Source organism: Pipistrellus kuhlii, unplaced genomic scaffold (genome assembly GCF_014108245.1).
Source record: "Pipistrellus kuhlii isolate mPipKuh1 unplaced genomic scaffold, mPipKuh1.p scaffold_m20_p_23, whole genome shotgun sequence".
In the NCBI taxonomy this organism is placed as follows: domain Eukaryota; kingdom Metazoa; phylum Chordata; class Mammalia; order Chiroptera; family Vespertilionidae; genus Pipistrellus; species Pipistrellus kuhlii.
This window is the reverse complement of record NW_023425522.1, coordinates 8547925-8574398: the sequence shown is the minus strand read 5'-3', so window position 1 is coordinate 8574398 and position 26474 is coordinate 8547925. Positions and strand designations below refer to the sequence as shown.

The window sequence follows — 26474 nt, the reverse complement described above, 5'->3', positions numbered from 1 at the left end:
TTTATTTTGTTACTTGATCAAGCTGTTTATATTGGGGTCACTATACACTGTCCAATTTGTTTATATTGGAATCACTATAATGGTCTTAATTACCATATAGCTCTTTAATAATTCTTGGTAGCTGGTAAGGTAAGTCTCCTTACCTTATTTTTCTTTAGACTACTCTCCAACATAAATTTTGGAATTAGCTTGTCAAGTTCCACAAAAAAATCCCATTGACTAATTTGGAAGAAATTTAAATGTGTACAATATTGAGCCTCCCAATCCATGAGAATAGTATGTCTCTCTGTTTATTCTTTAGTTCAATAAGTTTTATAATTTTCTCTATAAAGATATATACATTTTTATTAGATTTATTCATACCTTACATATTTTGATATTATAAATGGCATTTTAAAATCATATTTTCTTCCAATATTCTTACAGATTCTATTCTGTCTATCATAGAGTCTTCTTAAGACACTATTTCAACATATCAATGTTCTACTCAAGACAGCAAATATCTCCATGACTCCTGGTGAATCAAGTCCAGATGACTCAGACTGTCATTCTTATTGTACCTCCATCTGTTAATGGCCCTTCTTACCCAACCCGAGCACTTACACTTGACTTCAGTTAGGCTCATTTTCTCACTTATTCTCCCCTTTGTGCCTTTTCCCTTCAGTTCTTTTCCTTCTTTCTTTCTTTCTTTCTTTCTTTCTTTCTTTCTTTCTTTCTGGTGTGTGTTTTGTTTTGTTTTGTTTTTAAATAATTTCAGAGAGGAAGATGAAGAGAGAAACAGAGAGAGAGAGAGAGAGAGAGAGAGAAAAATACCAGTGATATAAGAGAATCACTGATCGGTTGTCTCCTGCACACCCTCCACTAGGTCGAGCCTGCAACCTGGGCATGTGCCCTTGATAGGAATCGAACCCGAGACCCTTCAGTCCAAAGGCTGATGCTGCTCTATCCACTGAGCCAAACCAGCAAGGGCTTCCCTTCAGTTCTTTCCATCTCCTGGAAACCAAGGCTCTCCACTCAGCAGTCATATCCTTCCCAGTTGTAAGACTTAGCCCAAATCCCATCTTATTCATGAAGCCTGATAAATCCAAGCACTAGAATGTTCCCCCTTGATGATATACTATGGCCCTTTTAATCTACACTGAATCCTTACACATAATATCGTGTACATTTTGTTCACTACCAGTTGCATGTTTATCTTTGTCTTTGTTCCTATTTTCTGGTACTTACAAATTGAATGGCCTATCCATCATTTTTAACTGAGAGGTTCAAAAGTGGGAGAACAAGAAGGTAGGGCTGCCACTAGCCCATACAATGCCTTATGTGAATCAGAGAGGCACCAGCCCTGTGAACAGGTGCACATGCTGGCATGCAGATCAGGACTAGATTTCAGCCTCCACCCAGCCCTTCAGCCAGGGCCCTGCAGCGAGCACCTCCACAGCTGCACACGGTGGTGCTAGTGGCAGAGCAGAGCATGCTGATGTCATCCCCTCTCTGTACTTCATTGTCCCCAGGGCCTCAAGGCCAACATGACCCGTCTTTACCAACTGATGACAGAACCACAGTTTTCCCGCTGCTCCAAACCTGCCAAGTATAAGAAGCTGCTGTTTTCTCTCTGCTTCTTCCACTCTGTATTACTCGAACGTAAAAAGTTCCTGCAGCTTGGCTGGAACATTATTTATGGCTTCAATGACTCCGACTTTGAGGTTGGTTCTAACCAGGGGTCCCTTATCCCAGCCCTGCCTTCCTGTCCTCCTGGTCCCATGGCTCCCCGTAGGAAAATCCACTTACAAAAGCCTGTTAAAGCTCCGTGGGGGGAGCCCCACTGGAAGAGTTCCTACAATAACTGTGTGTGGGGTTTGGGCCGGGACCACCCACAGGTGTCAGAGAATCTGCTGAGCCTCTATCTGGATGAGTACGAGGAGACACCCTGGGATGCGCTCAAGTACCTCATTTCCGGCATCAACTATGGTGGGCACGTCACGGATGACTGGGACCGGCGCCTGCTCACCACCTACATCAATGACTATTTCTGTGAACAGGCTCTATCCATCCCCTTCTACCGGTGAGGGGGTGGGGACACTGAGCACCTACTGGTGAGGGGTTGGGGACACTGAGCACCTACCGGTGAGGGGGTGGGGACACTGAGCACCTACCAGTGAGGGGTGGGGACACTGAGCACCTACGGTAAGGGGGTGGAGACCAGAGGACACAGGGACACCAGGTGGCAGAGGGTAGGGGAGGTGTTTGAGGAGAGAATGTGAAATTGGAAGAAGGCAGAGTGTGTAGGATTGGCAGGAAGAACAAGAACAGAGTTGGACAAATGGGACATACGTAGGGACTTGGATCTGGCCCGGTTTGAAGCCCGGAGTGCTCACAATGTGATAATCATGCTGTGGCTCTCCAGGTTGTCAGTACTGGAGACTTATTTCATCCCCAAAGATGGGAGCCTGGCCTCTTACAAGGAGTACATCAGCATGCTGCCTGGCATGGACCCCCCTGAGGCCTTTGGCCAGCACCCCAATGCGGACGTGGCCTCCCAGATCACGGAGGCACGGACTCTCTTTGAGACCCTGTTTTCCCTGCAACCCCAGATTACACCCTCCAGGGCTGGAGGCCAGAGCCGAGAAGAGAAGGTAAGAACAGAAGACGCCTGGGGCGGGAAAGCCATCAGAAAGAGGGCTGCGCTCAGAGCTCTGCCTCACCAGGTCCTTGAGTTGGCCGCTGATGTGAAACAGAAGATCCCTGAAATGATCGACTATGAGGGGACCCGGAAACTGCTGGCTCTGGACCCCTCCCCTCTCAATGTGGTCCTTCTGCAGGAGATCCAGAGATACAACAAGCTTATGGAGACCATGCTGTAAGATGGAGAGAGCTCTGCAGACTGGGGAGGGGGGGAGAAGAAAAACCTTCACCTCCTGCCTAGAATGAGTCTTACAGGCCCATCCCATCGTTAACCTCCACCCTATTTGTTCAGGTCCTCACTGACAGACCTGGAAAAGGGCATTCAGGGTCTCATCGTCATGTCTACAAGCCTGGAAGAGATTTTCAATTGTATCTTTGATGCCCACGTCCCTCCACTCTGGGGAAAGGCAAGATTACACCACTGTTGATCCTACTCCAACAGTGAGCTCTCCTCTCCTCCCTGTGCCCTCCACCTCCTGGTTCTTGGTAGGCAAACAGCAAAACGCAATAAGCCTGGGCTTTGGAGCCAGGAGGTTCCGGTTGAAATCTGGCTCTGCCATTCATTGACTGGCTTTGCATGAGATATTAACTCAGGACAAGTTATTAACTTGAAGGATGTTTCCAGGATTCCCAGTTCTGTGCATAGCACTTAGTAGGTGCTTCAATAATGGTGACTGGCTACTATGACTGTTGCTATTGTTGTTAATAGTTGTCATCTTTTGTTTCTTTTCTGGGGGTTGGCTTTTGGAGTGCTTTACCCAAAGTTGGGGAACAGGGGCTGGCATCACACGTTCTTCTCATGCCTGCTCCGAGGGCTCAAAATAAGGACTTGAATGTAAGAGTAAGTGAATGAATGAGCACACACTGTTGCTCCTCCAGGCGTATCCCTCCCAGAAGCCACTGGCTGCGTGGACCCGGGACTTGGCCTTGCGCGTGGAACAGTTTGAGGTGTGGGCTAGTCGTGCCCGGCCTCCTGTCATCTTCTGGCTGTCTGGCTTCACCTTCCCCACCGGCTTCCTCACCGCCGTGCTGCAGTCTTCAGCTCGCCAAAACAACGTGAGCCTCGTGGAGAGGGTGGCAGGGCCTGGGTGCTGGGGACATGTATTTACTCTTCGGGGGGCCTCCCTTACTCTCACCTCCAATCCCAGATTTCAGTGGACTCTCTCTCCTGGGAGTTTATCGTTTCCACTGTGGATGACAGCAACCTAGTGTATCCACCCAAGGTAGGAGCCAGGCGTGCTTGGGGCTCTGAGCAGAGGCGGGAATGGGGGAGGCGCGTGCCGGGAGCAAAGGTGGGAAACAATGGGTTGAGTAGGGAGGAGAGGTGGCAGGTGAGGGGTGCTCAACTTCCCATAACCTGCTCCCATGTCTCCCCAGGATGGTGTCTGGGTTCGAGGCCTGTACCTGGAAGGTGCTGGCTGGGACCGGAAGAGCTCCTGCTTGGTGGAGGCGGAGCCCATGCAGCTTGTCTGCCTCATGCCCACGATCCACTTCCGGCCTACAGAGAGTAGGAAGAAGAGTGCCAAGGGTGGGACACTCCTTCAGACCTCCCTAACCCATCCTCTGCTGCCCTGTTTTCCCAGAGGCTCCGGGTCTGATTCCTTCTCTTTTCCCTCAGGTATGTACTCCTGTCCTTGCTACTACTATACCATCCGGGCAGGCAACTCGGACAGAGCCTCCTTTGTCATCGGGATCGACCTGCGGTGTGGCACCATGACATCTGATCATTGGATCAAGAGGGGCACTGCTCTACTCATGAACTTGGACAACTGAGAAGGCCTCCTCTTCTCCCCACGAGAGAGGATCGGGGACTCTAAGAACCAAAGCTGACGGTGCACCTCAGGCCGAGCGAGGCTGGACCTCCCTCAAGTCTTGACCTTGGTTGAATGTGTTGTGTGACGGGGCCCTGGAGATACCTAGTGTGCTAGACACAAAGGCTAATAATTGTATTGGAGTTCAGTGCAGTAAAACACCGTGTCTGCAAGTCTCAAGTTTCTCAGTGGGACGTTGGGGTTTGAGGAGGAAGCCTTACTGAGGACCTGGGAGCTCCTGTGAGCGCCGCTGGATGGGGAAAGAAGCAAGGGAAGTGGGAGGCCTTGAGACAGAGGCGTGGCCTCGAATGAATGGGCAGAGCGGTGGGGCCTAAGAAGGCGTGGCTAGGTCTAAGTGCCGGACTAGAACGGGGGCGGCAGTTACTTCGGAAAGGCGCGTGATCCAAATGGAATAGGGGTTTGACAGACGAGGGTCGGGGCTGGACCCTGCACCCTGTACCCTGAAGCCCGCAGTCCACGTTTGGCACACTTTTCGGCCCTTGAGCTGAGGCGAAAGGGACCAGCAAGAGGCGGGGCGGAGCCGAGAAGGGGGCACTTTGGCGCGAGGAGGGGCGGGGCCCCGAGCAGGGGGCGGGGCGGGGCGGGGCGGGGCTTGTGTTGGAAAATCCAACTGCGCCACGGGGCGGAGCGGCCCCCCCAGCCCCGACCTGGGAGGGGGGGGCCGCTCGACCCCCTGGGAGACCTTGGGGAATCTGCACACCTGGGACACCTAGGATCAGGTAACCGGGAGCCGCGAGGGCGTCTCGAAGGAGGGGAACCGTCTCCTCTCAGGGGGGCGGGACGCCGGAGTCGCAGGCAGAGCAGAGCCGGGGATGGACATTTGGGTCTCAGCAAAGGCTTTGGGAAGAAGACTGGGGCGCAGGACACCCAGGTGTCCTAGAAAAGTGCAGGGCGGGAGCGGGGAGAGCCGAGAGGCGGCTGGCTTGGCTCCGGATGTTGTGAGGGGCCTCCAAGCACTCGCGGTCCCTCTTGGGCTGGGATTCCCCTTCTCGAGAATGGGGCGGGGCGGGCCGCGGGGCCCTAACGGCAGGTCAGAGTTGGCAGGTGGGTCAGTAAGATGGCCTTGGCGGTCGGACGTGGTTAAGCAGGGTTGTGTCTCCGACCCCGGGGCCACTTGGAGTTTCTCCCCGGTACTTTTCATGAATGGGGGGTTTTGTCTTCAACCCTGACCCTCACACCAGGAGCTCCGATTGCCTCCACGCTGTGGCCTCCGCCTCATCTCCCCTCCCTCCACTCGGCCCAATCCCGCTGATCTCTTCGCGGATCCTGCCTCGCTCTCCCTTTCGCGTTCCTAACCCTCGCGGGGCTCGGGCCATTCTTTGTGCTTGACCTTCCCGACGTGGCCACGAGGTGGCGAGGGCGAGACGCGTTGCCCAAGCTGAGGGGGGTGAGGTGGGCACAGGGCCTGGAGGGCAGCCGAAGCCCCCCGCCCCAGCCGGAGGGAAAGGTGGGCTGAGGTGCTCTTTGGGTTTCCTGTCATCTCTGCCCCGGCTCGGGGCTCAGTCTCCGCCCCCCGGGGCTCGGGTACATACCGAGGAGGGGGCACGCGGGTTGGTTACTAAGCAACTCAGATCCGCTGCCAGTCGCTGCGGTTGGTGGCTGTGTCCTGGGGTGGGAGTCGGCGAGCATGAGGGCCTGGGGGACTGGGAAAGGTCGAGGGCAGGATGCTTGATTCTCGGGAGGGACAGCCAGAGTTTGGGAGGAAGGAGGGGAGGCAGCGAGTTGGCATTAAGATGGATCCGGCGGCTGTCAGGTGGGAGCGGGGACCCTTCTCTCTCCGCCCCCTCGGCCCCCCGCCGTTGCTTACCCTGTTGCCAGAGTAACTGGAGAGCCAGACTACGGAGCCAGATTCCCGAACTCTCGAGTCGGCCCAATCCGCTCCGGCGGACGGCCCTGACGTCAGATCCCCGGCAGCCAATGGGGAGCGGCGTCGTGCGGCGACAGGAAGCAGGAGGGCGGGGGGAGCGGCCGGGCGGCGGGGGCCTGCACGTGCACTCCCACACGCTCGCGCCCCCGCCCCGCCCCCCGCCGCACGCGCCGGAACCCGCCCCCCGCGCCTGCGCCCCGGGCCCGCTCGCCGCCCCCAGGCCCCTTGGGACCGTCTGCGGGGTGTGCGGGCCGGGGCTTCCCCGCAGGGCCCTCCCGACCCAGACGTGTGGGTCCCGCTGCCCTCTTCCTCGAGGTCTCGAACCAGTCATGCCCAGTCCTGGGCGGGATCGGCCGGCTACCTGTCTCCCACCCCCTCCCAGCTGGCACCCGCCCTCCCAGGTGGCGGCAGGGCGGAGCTGCGGTTTCCGGCCCCACAGGCTCCGCCGCCGCCTTCCCGGACTTTGGCTTTGGTTGCCTCCGCAAGAGGAACCGAACCGGTGCCAGCGCCCCTTCCCGGGGCTTCGGTCGCTCAGGCCCAGCTGCTGTGGCTGGTGGCGGGAGGGCCCTGCGGGGAAGCCCCGGTGACTTCCCGGGCCAGCGCGTCCTTTCTGCGCGTGAATTCTCCTTCCTTGAGCACCAGAACCCTGCCCTTCTCCACCGGCCTCGGGGCGCTTTGCACCTCCCTCGCCTCCTGTCGGGCCGTTGGTGCCCGTTTCCACTCGCCCTCCCGGCTTCTCCCAGTTATATAACTCTTCCTCTCGCCGTGTCCTGGTTTCAACTCCGCAGACTCCGCCCTGGAGCAGCGCGGGGAGGGGCAGGGGAGGGGGGACCCAGACAGACTCCGGCTGGCGGCCTCCCTGCTGGGAGACAGATCCCGCGGGATCCGGCGCCTCCGCCCCACACCGCCCGCCTCCCACCTCCCCCGGGATCTCCGGGGAGCGAAGGCACGGTATCTCTGAGAGGCGTGTCGGGACTCCGGGACTCCGTCAGAAATGTGGGTTGGGAGGTCAGGGCCGGAGGCGGAGAGGTGGAGCCGAGAGGCCCGAGTCCCCGGGGTTGGAGCCGAACTGAGGGTAGAAGAGAGAAAAGCAGGAGCAGGATGCTAGGGTCCAGCTTCCACCTGCCTCTCCTTTTTGGGTTCCCGGGATTCCTAAAGCTATTTTCCAAGACGCTTAGCCAGCGGCGCCTCTTCCCCTCGAGGTGTCAAAGGTCTGCGTTAGAGATGGCCCGGGATGATGTCACCAGCGCACGTGCCCGGAATTGTTGCCAGGCAATGAGTCCTCCTCCCCTGGCCATTCCGGCCCCCCACCTCTGCCCCAATTTCAGATCCAGCCCCGTGCCATCTTTTCCCCCTTTCCCTTCCCTGCGCCTTAGCATCCAGCAGGTGGGAAACTCTGGCCTGGAGTTTTGGAAGGGGGCGGGCGCGGGCGTGGTGTGGTGCAAAGACCCTTTGCTGGGCTCGGAGAACTCTCGGTCACGTTTCCCTAGATTGGCACCGGCGAGCTTTCCCCCCAGTCCCTCCTCTCTTGGAAGAGCCTCCAGATGTCCTTTTCCTTCCCATCTCCCGCGTTGCCCAGGGTCCTGTAGCTCCGTGTTCATTCTGTGTTGAAGTGAGAGTGGTGGCAGGACAGCTGCCCCTAGGAGAGCTGTGTGTGGTGTGGAGGATCCACTTGTCACCAGCTCTGTCTGACCTTAACCAGTGGCACCCCCACCTCCACCCTCAGCGTGAGGGGGAGGGCCAAGAAGTAGTACTAGAATGAAAGGTCAGTGTGTTTATCTCGTGGAGGTGGGTGGGTCTTTCTCTTAAGGGAGGACTCAGTTGATAGCTATGGGGTTATTAAGTCCTGGGTCTGTTACAGTACTGGGGAAAAAAATGGTTTCTCTTTTTATAAACCTTATATACCTTGAAGCGTGGGCTGTCAGGTCAGACTTCATTCCATAGGCACTTGGAAAGGTCACAACACCTCTGAGCTTCATATTCTTAATCTGGAAATTTTAAATATCCATAGAGCACCTTCCTTCTAGGCAGTTGGGAGAATGAAAAATGAGATAATTTATGCATAGCATTGAGCACAGTGCCTGGCATAAACTGCACCCTGAATGAATGCTTGCCATGAAATGGCTAAATAATGTGAGTTACTATTTTTATTATTCACGTTGGTAGGCCAGTGCCTGAGGATTCTTCGCAGAGCGGTGGTTTGTGTTAATTCGGTGGTGGTGGTGGTGGTGATTAGCTTCCACTGCTTTGTGCACTTTATTTGATGAAGGCTTCAGTCAGATTTGTTTTCGCTTTCTTTAGGTTTATTTTTCCTCCTCGTGGAGAAGAAACAGCTAAGACTATTCCTCTGGCTGCGAAAATAAAATAATTGTGTTGTGGTTCTTGACTTTTAAGCAAGACCCCAGTCCCCTCCCTGTGCTGTTCTCTGGAGCCTTTCGATTTGCAAAGGAACTCCACAGTTTCCTTTCGGGGACAGGGCTGGGCGAGGGTGTGTAAAATGTTGGGGTGGGTGAGCGGAGAGAGACTAGTGCTGGGGGCTGGAGGGGGGGCGGGTAGTTAAAGGAAGAGACCGGAAGGGAGGAGGGAGCCTGCTGGTGGGGAGGGAGGGAAGGGAGGAGGAGGTGGAGGAGGAGGAGGAGGAGGACGAGGAGGAGGAGGAGGAGGAGGGAGGGAGGGGGTTGGGGAGAGCCTGCTACAGTTCTTTGTTTGACTCCGGGACTCAGGGACGGGGAGGAGGAGGGAGGGAGGCAGAGGCTGCTAGCGCTGGGGCAGGCCCAGGAGGCAGAGGAGGGACCATCGCCCCCGCCCCCCAGCCCCCACTCCCCCCCTGCTGCTCCCCCCTCCCTACCCGGACTCCGGGGGCACCGCCGGGGGACAGACACCCAGCAGGTAACCCAGGCCTGACTTGCCCTCTCCTCTCTGGTTTTCCTTCGCTCCTTCCCGGATGACCCCTTTCCCCGGTTCCGTCTCCCCGCTCCCGGCCATGCCTCTTTCTCCGCGGCCCTCCCCGCTCCAGCTCCCCGGCCTGGGCTGGCCGCCCGCTGGCCGCGCCGCGGTCTCGTGCAGCCCGACTCCCTTCCCCGCGTCCGACAGCCTGTGCGCCCAGGTCTGCCCGGGCACCTTCTGGGGCTCCGTCTCCCTGCTCCTCCGGGCTCCGCTTTCCTTCTGACCTGTCCCCTGGGCTCTAAAGGAAGGAGGGGGTCCCTGTCTTTTTCTTGCTCCCCCAATTCCCCGCCCCCAACTCTGGCCCCCCTTTTCCTTCTAGCAATCTCCAGGGGTGGGGAGAGAACCGGAATTTGGGGGGCCTTTTGTGGGGGCTGTGTGTCGCTCGGGAGAGGGGCTGTGAGTGTGTGTGCGGGTTGAGGGGGTGGTTGGCAGCCCGGCTGCCTCTGTTGTCCCTTTAAATGGTCCTCACATTTCTGGGGACTCTGGTGGGGAGGGGTGCGGGCTGCTTGCCTGGGGGGGGGGGGGGTAGGGGCCTGGGTTAGTCCACACAATCAGGGGTGGTAATGATTTAAAGGGACAGTCTTGGTGTGGCCGCTGCCACCCTGTGCCAGCAGGAAGGGGAGCTGGGAGCAGGCAGGCCCTGTCTGGAGAGGCTGGGCTGAAGAGCAGGGCATTTGAGGCTGAGGCTGCTGTGGGGCCTGTCAGGTCTGGGACGGCTGTGGCTGGGGAAGTGCAAGGAGGGCTGACAGCTTGCCCTGGGGGGCATTCATCCTGGGCTTTCTCCAAGACACACTTTGGGATTCATGGACTCCTGGGCCAAGAGTCACTGAGTCCAAACTGCAGAGCCGGTCGGTCACCAGGTTAGGGCCCCGGGCGGGTCTGCAGGTCAGCAGCCTGGCTCCGGCACACGAGCTGGCCCTTCAGCTTCCCCTTTTGTTGTTTGGCTCTGTGCACGAGAGAGCCCAGCCCCTCCCCCAGCTCCCTCTCCCAGTCCACATGCCCCCCCCCCCCAAACACACCCACCCCAGCTGTTGGACAGATGAATTACAGCCTCCGGCTTCAGGCCAGGGCTGGTGAGGGATTAAAGCTCTGGGGCTGGCCCTTTAAATGGCTGTTGGCCCCTCCCCCACTCTGGTGTCCAGACACCCCATACACCCACCACTGACCCCCTTGGCTGCCCCTTACTCCTCCTCTTAGTTTGTCCTAAGGCCTGGCACTCCTTTTCTCCAGACTAGAGCCTCCCAGCGTCCCCTTCCCCCCTAAAACCACCACATACACAGCAGTACAGGCCTCTGTGTGTCTGTCTGTCTTTCCCCCCACTCTCCCTGCTTCCACAGTCTGAGTGACCCTGTCCTGGAGGGTTCCAGCCTCAAGCTCCCTTCTCCAGCAGAAGCAACCTGCCAGCCTGGCCTTTCCAGACTGCCGCTGACCACTGCCCTGGGGCAGCAAGGGGCTTGCTTGGGTCAGAAATAGCACCTCCCCAGGGGCAGTGTCATCAGCAGCCCAGGCCGCTTGCAGCACATTGCATCATGGAGGCTGGGGGCTGGCAGCAGAGTCTCTGGGGCAGGGGAAGAACGGGGGCTGGAAGGCCAGGGAATGGAGAGACTGGACTGAGAGCCCAAGTACCTGGGGAGCCTAGGAATCTGGGTCCTTAAGGGCAGAGAGCTGTGGCTGAGGGAACAGGAAACAGATCCCTGAGGAGTTTGAGGTGAAGAGAGACAGGCTTAGGTCTGATCCCTGGATGGACCCCTGGTTCTTGCTTAGACTATGCAAACGGACATGCTAAAAGACGCAGCCGTGTCAGGGTTAGGGGAGGAGGGGGAGGCCTCTGTCCCCTTCCTGGGCCACACAGAAGAGGAAGGAGGTGATGGGGAAACAGGATATGGCCTGGAGGGGTGGGATAGAGGGAGGCTTGCAGCAGAGGCCACTTCCAGCCCCAGAACCAGAGCCACAGTCCTGGCTGAGGAGGAAGGCTTCTCCCTGCTGGGCCTGTTCATCTCGTCTGGCCACCTGTGCTGCTCAGGAGGCCTGCCTGTGCCCGCCTGGGGGGAGGAGAGGGGGCAGAGTCCAGAGGGTGGGGTTGACTGGTGTCTTGATAAGGTTAGGGAGGAGACGGAGCTGAAGGGAAAGGATCAGCTTGCCTGGGGCCAGGATTGAAGGTGACTAGGATGCAGATGTCAAGGGTAGCCAGGCCTACTCCGGGCTAGGATTCTCAGCAGGAGAGTCCGAGATCTTGGGTTGGATAACCACTTACGCAGATACTATAGCATGCTCCCTTCACCCCCAGTCCAGACTGCTTCCTAGAGGGGAAGGCTGGAGGACCACTTTGGCTATGGCATTTCTGGTTGCCATGGGAAACAGATGCTCCCATCCCATCTGATCACCAGAGCCAGGTTTCTCCTCACTAAGGGCACAGAGAGCAGAGAAATGCTGCAGACTGGGAGAGCCCATCTTTAACTGGCTTTTTCTCTTTTAGGTTCCCCCAGGCACCATGCCATCCCCATAGTACCACCCGCCTCACCCACTGTGGTCTGCTGCACCCCACTTTTGGGGCACTGATTCCAATGAGACAGGACACACCAAACTCCATCTGGTAAGTCCTATCCCTGAGTACTACACCCCATCCTACTCCAATGGTCCATTTGCACCGCATGCTCGAAGGATAGTGGTATGATCTGGATCAGCGGTCCCTACCCATGGCCCGCAGACCACTGGTGGTCCGTGAGGTCCGAAAGATGGGCGACCACTGATCCGGACCATGCCCACTCCTCTGAGCATCCCCTGCCTATGGTGCTCCAGTGGTTCAGCCTTCTATGTATGGAGCTCCCCTCTGTTGCCTGTGAATGGTTCAGCCCTTTACTTCCCAGCCTCTCCTTTACCACCGATAGTCCTCCCCCAGGTGCTGCAACTCAGTTGCTGATTGAATTGCATTAAGCTAGGCAGGGGTCTTCAAACTTCTCTCATTATGAGAATCACCTGGTGGAGGTGTTAAAACACAGATTCCTGATAGCACTTCTTATAGTTGGGATCCGGGAATCTGTGGTTTAACAACTCCACCAGGTGATTCTCATAATGAGAGAAGTTTGAAGACCCCTGAGCTAGGGTTTGCGAGCTGGAAAGTAGAGGGGAGATACATTCGCTGGAAGGACTTTGCTTGGCAGGGGGAGGACAGGGCTGTGCCCCTATGAGAGTGGCGGGTTTGGAGGGATACTGGGGGCCATTGCTACAATAATCTGCTCTTGCTGTGGCAGTCTGGGCCTCTCACCTTTCCTTCCAGATCCTCTTCTGTTCTCTTCCCACTACACTACGGCATTTGCCCCGACTCACACACACCCTAGCTTCTACTCCTCTGCTGCTGGCTTCTCTCCTTCTGCCAGTTCTTGGCCTGAGGTCCTGACCCGTCTGCTGTTCCTCCGTAGGAAAGAAGGTAGTGCCGATGGCAGGGACTGAAGTTCTGTGAATGGGCGTTGCTCTTCCCCATTACTCTGACTTGTTGAGTGGGACTGTTTGTCTTCTGTGTCTCTGGCAAGGTGGTTTGCACATTGGTGTACCTCAGTGGCATTGTGTTGAGAGAATGTGTTAACCGAATGAGCGTCACGGCCAGGAAACCTATGGCTTCTGAGATCTGTTGCACAGCCACCTCCCCACACCTTCTGTAGAGGACAGGAGGCACTTGGGATGGTGATCTGGGAGAGAGCTGAGGGGCAGGCTGCCCCCGGAAATGGCCTGTGAGGATAAAACCAACAGCGGGAGGATAGGACAGAGGCATGATAGGAGGGCGGTAAGAACGAGGCTCTTGAAAGGAGCCCAGCTCTCCCACTCTCTTGCAGAATGACCTGGGCCAAGTTACCTAACCTTCCTGAGCCTCAAGTTCCTCATCTGAAAAATTCGTAATATAAGTAATCAGATTTTGGGGAAGACTTTTAAAAATGTATAGAAAGTGCCTCGCATGTAATAAATACTCAGTAAATGCTAGCAATTATTATCAGAATGGGAGCCCCAGGGGGCTGGAGGATAAGCAAGGATATTGAGGAATAGGACAGAACTTGATAGAAGGCAGACAGCCACCTAATAAGATACTTGTCAAACAGAAGCATCACTGATCCTGCAAGATGTTAGGATTCAGGGAAGTGAGGAGTCAACAGGGCCAGTCTGCGCCAGTGTTTCCCTGGCTGCTCAGGAACATGAAGGCAAACACTGAAGGGTATGTGCAGAGACACACGTGATCAGGAAAGTGATGCAGAGGCAGACCCAGACAAAAGACCGAGCCAGGAGCCAGGCAGACACACAGACAGAGACAGCTGCGGAGTCCTGTAGACAGGCATAATGACAGGAGCGCTCTGACACAGGCTCCGAAGACAAGATGGACAGATATGCAGGTGCACAGACACACACCGGGACCCACACAGAGCCGGCCTCACTAGACAGGCTGGTGCGCACAGCGGGCCGGTCCGAGGCAGACACGGGCTCGCAGTGACACACGCCGGGCCGGCCGCACTGTCACTCCTCGGTGGGGGCGGGGAGGGGCCAGCCGCGGGGGGCGGGGGGCGGCTGGGGAAGGGAATCCCGAACGGGCGGCCTGCCCGGGGCTGAGTCACCGCCGAGCCCCAGCCGGCGGCCCTCTCCCCCGTCTCCCCTCCCCCTCCCCCAGGTAAGAAGCGAGCCCGAACCCCCTCGCTCCCGCCGGGCAGAAGGAGCCTCGGCTGGGAGCGGGGTGCGGCGGGTTCCGGGACGGGCACCCCCGCGCGTGCGGCGTGTCTGCCGCCTGCCCGCCGGTGCAGCCCGTCTGCGGTCCGTCTCGGCGGCGGCACGTGAGTCCGTGGCCCATCGGCGCGGCCGGGCGGTGCGTGGAGGGGCTGCTCGGGACTCAGGGCCGGAGGGAGTTAAGTGGGTGTGATTGATGGAGTGGGCTTCTCTCGGGTTTAGGGGGAGGGGGTCGGTTAAAGTCCCCAAGTCCGGAGCCCGGATGGAGGGGGCGGAGCCAGGCTTAGCCGGGAGTGCCCGGATGGAGAGGGCGTGGCGTCGCTGGAGAGGAATTAACCCTTTGTGAGCGGCCGGCTCCGGGGCCGTGGGTCCGGCGGGGAGGCTGGAATGCCTGCCCCCCAGCTCGCTGTACCCAGCCTGGCTGCGGCCGCGCGTCCGCCTCTCACCGTGGCCGCGGATCCCGGTGTCTCTGTGGCTGTCCCTCCCCCGGTTAGTACGGACACGGGAGCCGGGCGGGCTGGTCCCGCCCGAAGCGAGAGTGGAGGTGAGAGTGGACGGCGCGGCGCCGGGAACAGGTGTGAGCGGCGGGGCCGGCGGCGCGGGGGGGCCGCGGGGAGGCGGGAGGGAAATTCCGCGGCCCCGCGGCGAGCGGCGTGTGGGCTGAGTTGTGTCTGCCAATGACTGTGTGTCTGTGTTTTCTGGGAGGCGGGGGCTGAGTCAGTGGGAATAGGGGGAGGTTTTCAGGGTGACTCACGGCCCCCCACCTCAGCCTGAATCAGACCCCGAGGGAGGGCTTCGAGGGAGGCGGCGGGGAGTCGGGCGTCGGGTCCCGGTGGGCGCCGGGATCCACGGGGTGTTAGGACACAGGAAGTTTGCCCTCCGCGAGGGCTGTTGTGTTTTGAGTTCCGGCAGACGGGCGGGTGGGGGTGGGGAGGGCAGGGGTGGGAAGGGGCTGGAGGGACCGGACTCCCTGATTTGGGGAAAGCTGAGTCAGTTCCCCGTGGGAAAGGGGAAGTGGTGGAGGGGAAGTGTCATCATCGCCGGAGGGGAAGCCGCGTTTCCTGGTAACTGGGTAGCGCCCTGGGCACCACTTCCCAAGCGGGGTCTGTGCCTCACATCGGGACCCCCGGTTCTCCGTTTCCTTGTCTGGGCCTTGGTCCCTCGACATGGAGGAGGGGCCGCCGGCAGGCTGTACTTGGCCGCAGTGAAGGCAGTGCTTGTCCCAGAGCCCGGGAGCTGCAGGGAAGGCAGCGGTGGAGTGAGCTCCGGCAGAAACTCCACGGGAACTGCGGAGGGTCCGCGGAGCCCAGGCCCCGGCCAGCATGGCCCGCCGGGACCTGTAGGGCCCAGGCGCCTGCCTGCAAACAGACGACCTTGCCCCGTGGAGGGAGGACCGTTTTAACCAGAAACCCACTTGCCCTTGTGGGCTGGGTGGAAATTTCCCCGCAGCGCAGGCTCTGACAGCGAGGTGAACTTTCCAGCCGCCCCCAGCCCCTCGCCGCCGCTCCCCCGGCTTCCTGCGCCCGGGCTCCAGCTGGAGGCTGGCCCCGCCCCGCCGCTTTGTACTCCACTCCAGCTCTTTGTACTCCAGACTCTCAATGGGCCGATCGGGAGCGAGCCGGCTCCTACCTGAGGGAGCGAGGGTAGGAGAGGAGGCGGCGCGGGGACGAGTCCTGGGGTCTGAGAGGCGGGCAGGAAGGACTGAGGCTAAAGGGAAGATGCCCGGGAAGGGTAGCACCGCGTCCTTTGTGGGTCGAACCGGCACGGACGGGAAGGGATGGGGGGGGGGGGGACCGCCGTGAAGGAGGAAGTGAAACTGGCTCTGGGTTCTTTAAGGGAGTGGGTGGTGAGAGTGGGACAGGGGTGATGTCACCGCCGGTCGGGCCCCGCCCTCCTCCCTCCCAGAGGACCCCCCCAGTACTCTTACACACGCCGCTTCCGCTGCGCAAGTGGCCACGTCACGGGCAACCCCCGAAATCCCCCCTCCCGTGGGGGGCGGGGGCCACGTGGGCCGTGGGGAACCGCGTGGCCCCGGCGGGGAAGGGCACAGAGGATCCCGGAGCCACGCGAGAGGCGCCACCGGGGACCGTGGTGCGTGACTTTTCAGAAGTTGGTTTGGTTTTGGGGGTCGGTGGGTACTGAAGACAGCTCAGGGGAGTGGAGAACCCGAAGGTACTGGGTTTGAGGCTGGGGGCCTGACCGGGTTTGGGAAGGGTCAGGCGTGGGGAACGGGCGCGCAGTCCGCGGCGCGGGCGGGTGTGAGCGCCGTGGAAGGCAGGCGCCGTGACGGCCCGGCAGCTCGGGGCGCGCGGGTGGGAGGCCGGGCTGTGGGCGCGGGGAAGTGCGGGGGGCGGGCGGCGCTTTGCGTTGTGATCTGTCAGCGGTCCACCGGCCTCCCGGCGGCGGGGCGGGAAGCGAGCATCTCGGGCGGACTAACAGGGAGCACCGGCGGAGCTGTGGGTGCGTGGGACCTGCGGGGAGCGCTGTCTCCCAAGCCGGCCCGGGCGTGCGCCTCGCCGCCTTTACCCACGCGGTTACAGCCCCGCCGGCTCCGAGCATTCAGTCCGAGATGGAGACCAGGTAGGTAGCCGCCGGGTCACGTCGGGGTCATCCGGGGCCAAGCCTGTCTGTCCAGCTCCGCCGCCCCTCTCCCCCCCGCCCGCAGCGGCCAGGCTAAGCTCGCTCCTATTGGTCCCGAGCAGGCTGTTACTGAGGCGGAGACGTGCGTTATGATTGGCTCTCTGAGCAGAGAGGAAGTCCTGTGATTGGCCAGATTCCTGGAGCTTGCCGAGGCTGTCAGAGGACGCTCCCACGGAGGCCGGGTAAGCAGCTGCTGCGTTGCCTGTTGGCTCCCGACTGACCATCCCGCTCCCTGCTACTCATCCCGGTTCGGATTCACTCTCCTGGGCCCCTAGGGGCTCCTTAGCCCGGTGGCCTACCCTCAGGGAAAGTCAAGGCCTGGTTTCCTACGCAGGTGACAGAGCTGAACCTAGCCCCCGAGCTCCCACTGTGTTCTCGCCGCTAACGTCACCCTTTGCTTCTTCTCTGTAGAATTGGCTGTGAAAGGCCCTGGTGGCCCTCGAGGGCAGTGGGCTCTCCTGTCAGAGCGGTTGGAGTTGGGACCATCCCCCCAGAGAGCTGGGGCAGGGGGCTGTGCCCGATCTCCAGGGCTCCTGGGGCCACTGCTGACCTGGTAAGGGAAAACTGCGGCTGGGCTGGCAGTGTGTATACAGGCAGCTCAGGCTGTGCCCCTAGTAAGACCATCATCTCTTCCCTGACGCAGGCTGGATGCATCGGGCAGTGGACCCTCCAGGGGCCCGCGCTGCACGGGAAGCCTTTGCCCTCGGCGGCTTGAGCTGTGCGGGGGCGTGGAGCTCCTGCCCGCCCCATCCCCCTCCGCGTAGCGCATGGCTGCCAGGAGGCAGGTGAGAACTCAGGCCATCTTTCTGTCTCCAGGAATTTGTCTCTCCATCTCCGGGGCCCTCAGTCTCTTTCCCTCTCTGGGTTCTGCCATTCTGTGGGCCTCAGGGCGGGTCTCAGCTGCCTCTCATCCCCCCTCCCCTCCTTCCTGGGTGGGACAACACTGCTCCGTCTTCTGTTAACGGGCACCTTCTCTCTCCAGGTGCTCTGCCAGCATCGGGCAGTCCCCACTCTCTGCTCCCCTACCCCCTTCACATGGCAGCAGCTCTGGGCACCCCAACAAACCATATTATGTCCCAGGGTGAGTGAGGACTCAAAGGTGCCGGGATGGATGGTAAGCCTGGGGTTTTTAAAGAGGCTTCAACCCTGACCACTCCCCCTCTCCACCCCCTTCCGCTCTGCAGGACACCCACTCCACGGCCCCTCCATGGAAAGCTGGAATCCTTGCACGGCTGTGTGCAGGCACTGCTCCGGGAACCCGCCCAGCCAGGGCTGTGGGAGCAGCTTGGGCAGCTGTACGAGTCAGAGCAGGACAATGAGGAGGCCATCCGCTGCTACCACAGCGCCCTGCGATACGGAGGAAGCCTGGCCGAGCTGGGGCCCCACATCGGCCGGCTACAGCAGGTGGGATGAGGCAAGACATAATAGCAGGGACTGTGCCTCTGGCTCAGCGCCCTCATCTTATGCCTTCTTCCGTCCTGTCTCCTGTCCCCTCCCCCACCTCTCCAGGCCCAGCTCTGGAACTTTCATGCTGGCTCCTGCCAGCACCGAGCCAAGGCCCTGCCCCCCCTGCAGCAAGTGTGGAACTTGCTGCACGTTGAGGTGAGGCCAGGGCTGGCGGGATAGGGAGGAGGGTTGGGCCAGGTGTGCACCTGAGCCATTCTCTCTTTGTCCTCAGCACAAGCGGAACTATGGGGCCAAGCGGGGGGGTCCCCCAGTGAAGCGAGCCGCTGAACCCCCAGTGGTGCAGCCTGTGCCTCCTGCAGTGCTCTCCGGCCCTTCAGGGGAGGAGGGCCTCAGCCCCGGAGGCAAGCGCAGGAGAGGCTGCAGCTCAGAGCAGGTATGGCTGGGTGTGGGCGGATGGGCAGGGGGTGGGAAGACCGGGGCGAGGAATGGGATCCTCACACCCCCTTTTCTTCTAGACTGGCCTTCCCCCAGGGCTGCCGCTGCCACCACCGCCATTGCCACCACCTCCTCCACCACCGCCGCCGCCACCCCTGCCTAGCCTCGCCACCAGCTCTCCATTTCAGCTGACCAAGCCGGGGCTGTGGAACACCTTGCATGGAGATGCCTGGGGCCCTGAGCGCAAGGGCTCAGCACCCCCAGAGCGCCAAGTGAGCAGCTGTCCGTGGACCTTCACCTCTTTCCTGCAAGTACCCGTGTCCCCCAGTCCTCATTCGTGTCCTCGTTTGTCTTCACAGGAACAGCGGCACTCGCTGCCTCACCCGTGTCCATACTCAGCTCCAGCCTACAACGCGCAACCCCCTGGGCACCGGCTGGTCCTGGGTACGCCCCCAGGCCCAGGTCCCCGCCCCCCAGGAGCAGAGAGCCATGGCTGCCCGCCTGCCACCCGTCCCCCCGGAAGTGACCTTAGAGAGAGCAGAGTTCAGAGGTCGCGGATGGACTCCAGCGTTTCACCAGCAGCAACCACCGCCTGCGTGCCTTACGCCCCTTCCCGGCCCCCCGGCCTCCACGGCACCACCACCACCAGCAGCAGCAGCAGCAGCAACAACGGTCTCCGGGGCATGGAGCCGAGCCCAGGCATGGTGAGTGGTGGCCTCAGCGGGAAGACGGAGGGGCGGTCAGCGGGAGCTTGTCTAAGGTGACAGCAGGCCTCTGACCAGTCTCCTCCTCCACCGTAGCCCGGCGCTGACCATTACCAAACTCCCGCACTGGAGGTCGCTTCTCACCAAGGCCGCCTGGGGCCCTCCACACACAGTGGTCGGAAACCTTTCCTGGCAGCGCCTGCTGCCACTCCCCATCTGCCCCTACCACCCGGCCCCCCCTCGCCTCCTCCACCCCCCTGTCCCCGCCTCTCACGCCCTCCACACCCCCCTGCCTGGCTGAAGGGCCCGGCCTGCCGGGCGGCCCTGGAGGATGGGGAGACCTTAGAGGATCTCTTCTTCGGGGCTGAGGGACGCCCTCGCCCTCACCCACTCCCCTTCCCGCACCGTGAGGGCTTCTTGGGGCCTCTGGCCCCCCGTTTCTCTGTGGGCACTCAGGATTCGCACATCCCTCCTACTCCCCCAACCACCAGCAGCAGCAGCAACAATGGCAGCCACAGCAGCAGCCCTACCGGGCCTGTATCCTTCCCCCCACCTCCCTATTTGGCCAGAAGTATGGACCCCCTTCCCCGGCCCCCCAGCCCAACACTGAGCCCCCAGGACCCACCTCTTGCACCCCTAACTCTTGCCCTGCCTCCAGCCCCTCCCTCCTCTTGCCACCAAAATACCTCAGGAAGCTTCAGGCGCCCGGAGAGCCCTCGGCCCAGGATCTCCTTCCCAAAGACCCCCGAGGTGGGGCCGGGGCCGCCCCCAGGCCCCCTGAGTAAAGCCCCCCAGCCTGTGCCGCCAGCGGTCGGGGAACTGCCAGTCCGAGGTGCACGGCTCTTTGATTTCCCCTCTACCCCGCCGGAGGACCAGTTTGAGGAGCCCGCTGAGTTCAAGATCCTGCCTGACGGGCTGGCCAACATCATGAAGATGCTGGATGAATCCATTCGGAAGGAGGAGGAGCAGCAGCAACAGGAGGCAGGCGGAGCCCCTCCGCCCCCCTTAAAGGAGCCCTTTGCGTCGCTGCAGCCTCGGTTCTCCACTGACACAGCCCCAGCCACCACTGCTGTTGCCACTGCCGCCGCCCCTGCCGCCACCACCACCGCCACCGCCACCGCCACCGCCACAGCCACAGCCACCCAGGAACAGGAGAAGAAGCCACCACCAGCTCTGCCACCACCACCACCATTAGCCAAGTTCCCTCTTCCCCCCCAGCCACAGCCGCCGCCACCACCGCTCCCCCCAGCAGCCAGCCCAGCCAGCCTGCTCAAGTCCTTGGCCTCTGTGCTGGAGGGACAAAAGTACTGTTACCGGGGGACCGGAGCGGCCGTTTCTGCCCGCCCTGGGCCCGTGCCCAGCTCTCAGTATTCCCCCAGCCCCCCATCAGGTGCTACTGCCCCGCCCCCCACCTCAGCGGCCCCCAGTGCCCAGGGCTCCCCACAGGCCTCTGCTTCCTCATCATCTCAGTTCTCTACCTCAGGCGGGCCCTGGGTCCGGGAGCACAGGGCAGGCGAAGAGCCAGCCCTGGGCCCCACGACCCCCGGCCCACCGCCCCCACCCCTGCCTCTGCCCCCTGCTCGCTCTGAGTCTGAGGTGCTAGAAGAGATCAGCCGGGCTTGTGAGACCCTGGTGGAGCGGGTGGGCTGGAGTGCCACAGACACGGCAGGCCCGGCGGACAAGGCGGACCCTGTGGACACGGCGGACCCAGTGGACAGCGGAACTGAGCGACTGATGCCCCCTGCCCAGGCTAAGGAGGAGAGTGGCGGGGTGGTGGCGGTCACAGGACCAGGGAGCAGTAAGCGGCGGCAGAAAGAGCACCAGAAGGAACATCAGAAGGAACATCAGAAAGAGCATCGGCGGCACAGGCGGGCCTGTAAGGACATGGTGGGTCGGCGGCCCCGTGAGGGCAGGGCCAAGGCCAAGGCCAAAGCCAAGGCCAAGGCCCCCAAAGAAAAGAGCCGCCAGGTGCTGGGGAACCTGGACCTGCAGAGCGAGGAGATCCAGGGTCGTGAGAAGGCCCGGCCTGATACTGGGGGGGCCTCAAAGGCTAAGCCACCCGCAGCTCCGGCCCTTCCGCCCGCTCCGGCACCCTCCGCGCAGCCCACACCTGCGCCGTCAGCCCCCGGCCCCGGGAAGAAGTCCCGGGAGGAAGCTCCAGGGCCCCCGGGCGTCAGCCGGGCCGATATGCTCAAGCTGCGATCACTTAGTGAAGGGCCCCCCAAGGAGCTGAAGATCCGGCTGATCAAGGTGGAGAGCGGCGACAAGGAGACCTTCATCGCCTCTGAGGTGGAAGAGCGGCGGCTGCGCATGGCGGACCTCACCATCAGCCACTGCGCTGCTGACGTCGTGCGTGCCAGCAAGTGAGTGAGGCGCTGTCCCCCAGGCTGCTGGCCTGGCCCGGGGGAGGCTCCCTTCCCCCATCACCCCGTTTCTGTCCTCACTTCATTGTCCTCCCACAGGAATGCCAAGGTGAAAGGGAAGTTTAGGGAGTCCTACCTTTCCCCTGCCCAGTCTGTGAAACCGAAGATCAACACAGAGGAGAAGCTGCCCCGGGAGAAGCTCAACCCCCCCACACCCAGCATCTATGTATGTGCGCCCTCCAGGGGAATGGCAGGGTTGGGGGCTGCTGGGGTGCTCTGAGCCTGAGACAGGCTTCTGATCTCGCCCTGTCTCCTGGTTGTCCCTCAGCTGGAGAGCAAGCGGGACGCCTTCTCACCAGTGTTGCTGCAGTTCTGTACAGACCCTCGAAATCCCATCACCGTGATCCGGGGCCTGGCAGGTTCCCTGCGGCTCAGTGAGTGTGGGGGACAGAAAAGTGGGGGAGGGATGCAAGGGTTTGGGGTTTGGGACTCAGAGAGCCCCCACTCTTACAGACCAGGAGAGTGGCCATGGCGAGCTTCCCTTAGTCACAGGGAGGCTGCATTGAAGGGAGCTCTGAGGGGTGGGTGAGCTGGACTCAGGCTTTTCTCCCATCTGTATCCAACAGTAGGCAAGTGGGAAGGGGCTGTATCTCAGGGTCTGGTTAGTCACTTTTAGTTTTCTTGGTGATTAAGGATGAGAAGAAGACAGATTGTAGAGTGTCCCTGAAGACCCCTGATTTGAGGCTTTTCTTTTCCAACCTTTATTGTGCAAATTTCAAACACACAAAAGTAGGTGGATCCATATAAAAATATAGAAATCAATCTTGCTTCTTCTGTACCCATATATTTTCCTTCTATTGAGTTACTCAAAGCACATTCGAGGCTTTCACTTAAGTCTTTCATTACATCTAATGATAGCTTAAAGAACCTGTCACTCATTAAGCACCTGCTGTATGCCAAGTGCTGTGCACATGCGCCTCCTGCATACCTGCGGGCTCTGGTGGAGGAGTTGAAGCCAGAGCAGCAGTGGGGGAGGGGGTTGATGAGGGATGGCCGACCGCCCCAGCTTCCTGTGCGGCTGGGGTTCTGCCTATTCCCTCCCTGGCTCTACCTCTGAAGCCAGTGTCCAGCCTGTCGGAGGCTTGGGGAGTAAGAAGGGACAGAGAGAGTCGGGTCCTCCATCCCTCCCTCTGACTCTTCCCCGACACCCTGCTCCGCCTTCCCTTGCAGACCTGGGCCTCTTCTCCACCAAGACCCTGGTGGAGGCGAGCGGTGAGCACACTGTGGAGGTGCGCACCCAGGTGCAGCAGCCCTCCGATGAGAACTGGGATCTGACAGGCACTCGGCAGATCTGGCCCTGTGAGAGTTCCCGCTCCCACACCACCATTGCCAAGTATGCACAGTACCAGGCCTCGTCATTTCAGGAGTCCTTACAGGTGAGAGGCAAGCGCAGGGAGGCAGGGGTGCGGATCGGGGGGCTTGGAGGGGGGCTGCTGAGGGGGGGCTCCTGGAAAGTGGCTGACTCAGCCTGTGGCCAAGCAGGAGGAGAAGGAGAGTGAGGATGAGGAGTCGGAGGAACCGGACAGCACCACAGGAACCCCTCCTAGGTACCGGACAGTATGCCCCTTCCTTTCGTGACTTCTGCCCTCCCTCCCTGTGTGTGCTCTCCACCAATGTGTGCTCTCCGCCCCACAGCAGCACACCAGACCCGAAGAACCATCACATTATCAAGTTTGGCACCAACATCGACCTATCTGATGCCAAGCGGTCAGTGGGGTTGAGGCCAGCAGACCTGGGGCAGGACTGCTGATGGGTCTGCGGGGCGGGGATAGCTTCTCGCTTTTATTGACTCTCTCACGGCTGCAGGTGGAAGCCACAACTGCAGGAGCTGCTGAAGCTGCCCGCCTTCATGCGGGTAACATCTACCGGCAACATGCTGAGCCACGTGGGCCACACGATTCTGGGCATGAACACCGTACAGCTGTACATGAAGGTCCCGGGCAGCCGAACGCCAGGTGCAGAGTGCGCGCGGGGCGGGGCCGGGCCGCTGCTTTCAGCCAATGGGGGCCAAAGGGAGGCCTGGGGAAGGAGCTCGGTCTCGGCTGGGCCAGCAATGCGTTCTCTATTGCCCCCTGCAGGCCACCAAGAGAACAACAACTTCTGCTCTGTCAACATCAACATAGGCCCAGGCGACTGTGAGTGGTTCGCGGTGCATGAACACTACTGGGAGACCATCAGCGCTTTCTGCGACCGGTGCGCCCCTCTTTCCCCCCAAACACACACAGTAGGCCCACCCCCCATGTCCCATCTCTGGGTCGCCAGGTTTCCATCTGACCCTATGGCCACCCCACAGGCACGGTGTGGACTACCTGACAGGTTCCTGGTGGCCAATCCTGGATGATCTCTATGCTTCCAATATCCCTGTGTACCGCTTCGTGCAGCGTCCTGGAGACCTCGTGTGGATTAATGCGGGGACCGTGCACTGGGTGCAGGCCACCGGCTGGTGCAACAACATCGCCTGGAACGTTGGGCCCCTCACCGGTGAGAGGGTGGGGTGTGAGAGGGTGGGGTGCAGAGACACTCAGTGGTGAGGGAGGGGGAGAGGAGGAGCCAGCTGTGTGGGAAGGGGCTGGGGTCCAAGTAGGTGGGAGATGTGTGAGAATCCCGTCATGACTGCTTCTGGCCCACAGCCTATCAATACCAGCTGGCCCTGGAACGATATGAGTGGAACGAGGTGAAGAACGTCAAGTCCATTGTGCCCATGATTCACGTGTCCTGGAACGTGGCTCGCACCGTCAAAATCAGCGACCCCGATTTGTTCAAGATGATCAAGTGAGGGTCCTATTTGAGGGAGCTCATTTCCACCAGACCTGGGCCCACTCTTGTTCAGCCTGTAGAATGCAACCCCATTCTCCATCTTCCTCTCCACCCTTTACTCATGCGCCCTGCCGTGTTACAGTTCGGAGCAGGTGGCAGGGTGCCTGCTCCAAGGAATTTTATTTGACGGTGGCCCAAATAGAGAAAAACCCACGTGAAATTTTAACGGGGTCTAGTAAATGAGGGCTACTGCGCCGCCTGGCTAGCAGCCCTACCTCACACCACTCGCCACCCCCACCCCAGGTTCTGCCTCCTGCAGTCCATGAAGCACTGCCAGGTGCAGCGGGAGAGCCTGGTGCGGGCCGGGAAGAAGATCGCCTACCAGGGCCGGGTTAAGGACGAGCCTGCCTACTACTGCAACGAATGCGACGTGAGTGGGCGGCTTCCCCCTTCCCGGGAGCAAGGAGCCCCAGGGGCGTTCCTCCCGCTGACGGCCCGCCTCCCCGTCCCAGGTGGAGGTGTTCAACATCCTGTTCGTGACGAGCGAGAACGGCAGCCGCAACACGTACCTGGTGCACTGCGAGGCCTGCGCCCGGCGCCGCAGCGCGGGCCTGCAGGGCGTGGTGGTGCTGGAGCAGTACCGCACCGAGGAGCTGGCGCAGGCCTACGACGCCTTCACGCTGGTGAGGCGCGGCGCCCGGGGCGGGCACGGGGCGGCCGGGCGGGCCCGCAGGGGCGGGCTAACGGGGCGCCAGCCCAGCCTAGCCCTGAGCCCCGCTCTCTGCTCTCCCGCAGGCCCCCGCCAGCACGTCTCGATGAGGCCGGATGCCCCGCCCTCCTGCCGCCTGCAGGGCGCCGGGGCCACCAGCACACGCCTGGGCTGGACCTAGGTCCCGCCTCTGGCCGGGAAGGGGGACGGGCATGGCCCTTCCACCCATTGGCAGCTCCCCTTCACTTAATTTATTAAGAAAAATTTTTTTAAACAAATACGAGGAAAAAAGGAAAAAAAAAAAAAAGGGAGACGGGGGAGGGGGCTGGCAGCCCCTCGCCCACCAGCGCCTCCTCTCACCGACTTTGGCCTTTCTAGCAACAGACACAAGGACCAGGCTCCGGCGGCGGCGGGGCTCACATACGGGTTCCCTCACGCCTGCCCGCCGCCTGCCCGGCGCAGCGCACGCGGCTCGTGTATGTACATAGATGTTCCGGCAGCCGAGGATTTTAATGAGATTCTTTCTATGGGCTTTACCCCTCCCTCAGAACCTCTTTTTTTTATTCCCAATGCTAGCTGTGATCCCTGTACATGTCTCTTGTTTATTCACTTCGTTATGATTTGTATTTTGTTTTTCTTTTTGTTTGTTTTTAATTTATAACAGTCCCACTCACCTATTTATTCATTTTTGGGAAAACCCGACCTCCCGCATCCCCAAACGATCCCACCCACCCCTACAGGGCCGCCCGCCGCAGGCTCCCCTGCGCCCCAGTGTGCCCGTCCCCGCCCGCCGCCCGCTCCGGCCGGCTCTCATGGTGCTCAATCCGCTCCCCTCCCCGCCGTCCTGCACTTTCTTGGACCAGACCCCCCTCGCCCCATCCGACCCCACCCCAACCCTGCCTGAGGGTGAGCGACTCCTGTACTGTAGGGGAAGAAGTGGGAACTGAAATGGTATTTTGTAAAAAAATAAATAAAATAAAATTTTTTTAAAGTTTTAAAGAACTATGAGGAAAAGGAACCCCATCCTTTCCAGCCCCGGCCAATTTTAAAAACACGGACCTTCCCCTCACGCCCCCACCTTTTCTTTTTAAGTGTGAGCAGCCCAGGGCCAGGGCCTCCCTGGGGCAGGGACACCGGGAGGAATTCTCTGGGGCTTTGTCGTCGTGTTGTCAGTTTCTTTCCTCAGCTGGGGCTGCGGAGGGTGGGGGTCACAGTCCCGCCCCCTCGCACTGCACTGTCTCTCTGCCCCAGGGGCAGAGGGGTCTTCCCAATCCTACCCCTATTTTCGGTGATTTTTGTGTGAGAATATTAATATTAAAAATAAAACCAGGAAAAAAAATCCTGTTTTTAGTGTGCTGCTGATAGGGA

The 26474-nt window shown here is 60.2% G+C and overlaps 2 protein-coding genes and 1 long non-coding RNA gene across 11 annotated transcripts in view; 2 read left to right on the top strand and 1 right to left on the bottom strand.

Annotated features, from left to right (window-relative positions):
• Window positions 1-4666, top strand: part of DNAH2 (dynein axonemal heavy chain 2) — a 105107-nt gene extending 100441 nt beyond the window's left edge. The window contains exons 80-88 of one of the 2 annotated variants that reach the window (XM_036452082.2): window positions 1512-1703; window positions 1878-2062; window positions 2405-2633; window positions 2706-2857; window positions 2975-3089; window positions 3562-3738; window positions 3831-3905; window positions 4060-4210; window positions 4301-4666. In XM_036452082.2, the coding sequence (XP_036307975.2) occupies window positions 1512-1703; window positions 1878-2062; window positions 2405-2633; window positions 2706-2857; window positions 2975-3089; window positions 3562-3738; window positions 3831-3905; window positions 4060-4210; window positions 4301-4455 (1431 nt within the window). In that variant the 3' untranslated portion in view covers window positions 4456-4666. Of the gene's footprint in view, window positions 1-1511; window positions 1704-1877; window positions 2063-2404; window positions 2634-2705; window positions 2858-2974; window positions 3169-3561; window positions 3739-3830; window positions 3906-4059; window positions 4211-4300 lie in introns of those variants that run through there. The other variant, XR_006742529.1, reaches the window with a different exon arrangement.
• LOC123652944 lies at window positions 1484-7564 on the bottom strand. Its single transcript, XR_006742531.1, has 3 exons — window positions 6322-7564; window positions 4087-4180; window positions 1484-1581 (listed from the first exon to the last, which is right to left on the bottom strand). It is a non-coding gene; the product is annotated as an uncharacterized LOC123652944 (long non-coding RNA).
• On the top strand, window positions 5098-26436 carry KDM6B (lysine demethylase 6B). Of its 8 annotated transcripts, XM_036452109.2 has the most exons (24): window positions 5098-5233; window positions 11804-11920; window positions 16734-16853; window positions 17083-17224; window positions 17315-17456; window positions 17654-17752; window positions 17856-18075; window positions 18181-18273; window positions 18350-18511; window positions 18594-18785; window positions 18873-19217; window positions 19314-21580; window positions 21680-21806; window positions 21909-22014; window positions 22811-23016; window positions 23123-23187; window positions 23276-23347; window positions 23447-23595; window positions 23719-23833; window positions 23934-24121; window positions 24271-24412; window positions 24701-24827; window positions 24910-25080; window positions 25193-26436. In XM_036452109.2, exons 5-24 carry the CDS (start codon window positions 17320-17322, stop codon window positions 25214-25216), a joined length of 5007 nt encoding a protein of 1668 aa, XP_036308002.1. In that variant the 5' UTR covers window positions 5098-5233; window positions 11804-11920; window positions 16734-16853; window positions 17083-17224; window positions 17315-17319; the 3' UTR covers window positions 25217-26436. The 8 variants fall into 8 exon arrangements, with proteins under 8 accessions (XP_036308002.1, XP_036308001.1, XP_036307997.1 ...); XM_036452108.2 differs by having other exon boundaries at window positions 23279-23347; window positions 24910-26436; XM_036452104.2 differs by having other exon boundaries at window positions 24910-26436.
• Window positions 26437-26474: the final 38 nt, after the last annotated feature.

Coding starts and splice junctions, on each gene's coding strand:
- KDM6B (XM_036452104.2), top strand. CDS start 17,320: ATGCATCGGGCAGTGGACCCTCCAGGGGCCCGCGCTGCACGGGAAGCC. Junction 18,076..18,180: donor ACATCGGCCGGCTACAGCAG/GTGGGATGAGGC, acceptor CCACCTCTCCAG/GCCCAGCTCTGGAACTTTCA. Junction 23,834..23,933: donor ATCAGCGCTTTCTGCGACCG/GTGCGCCCCTCT, acceptor GCCACCCCACAG/GCACGGTGTGGACTACCTGA.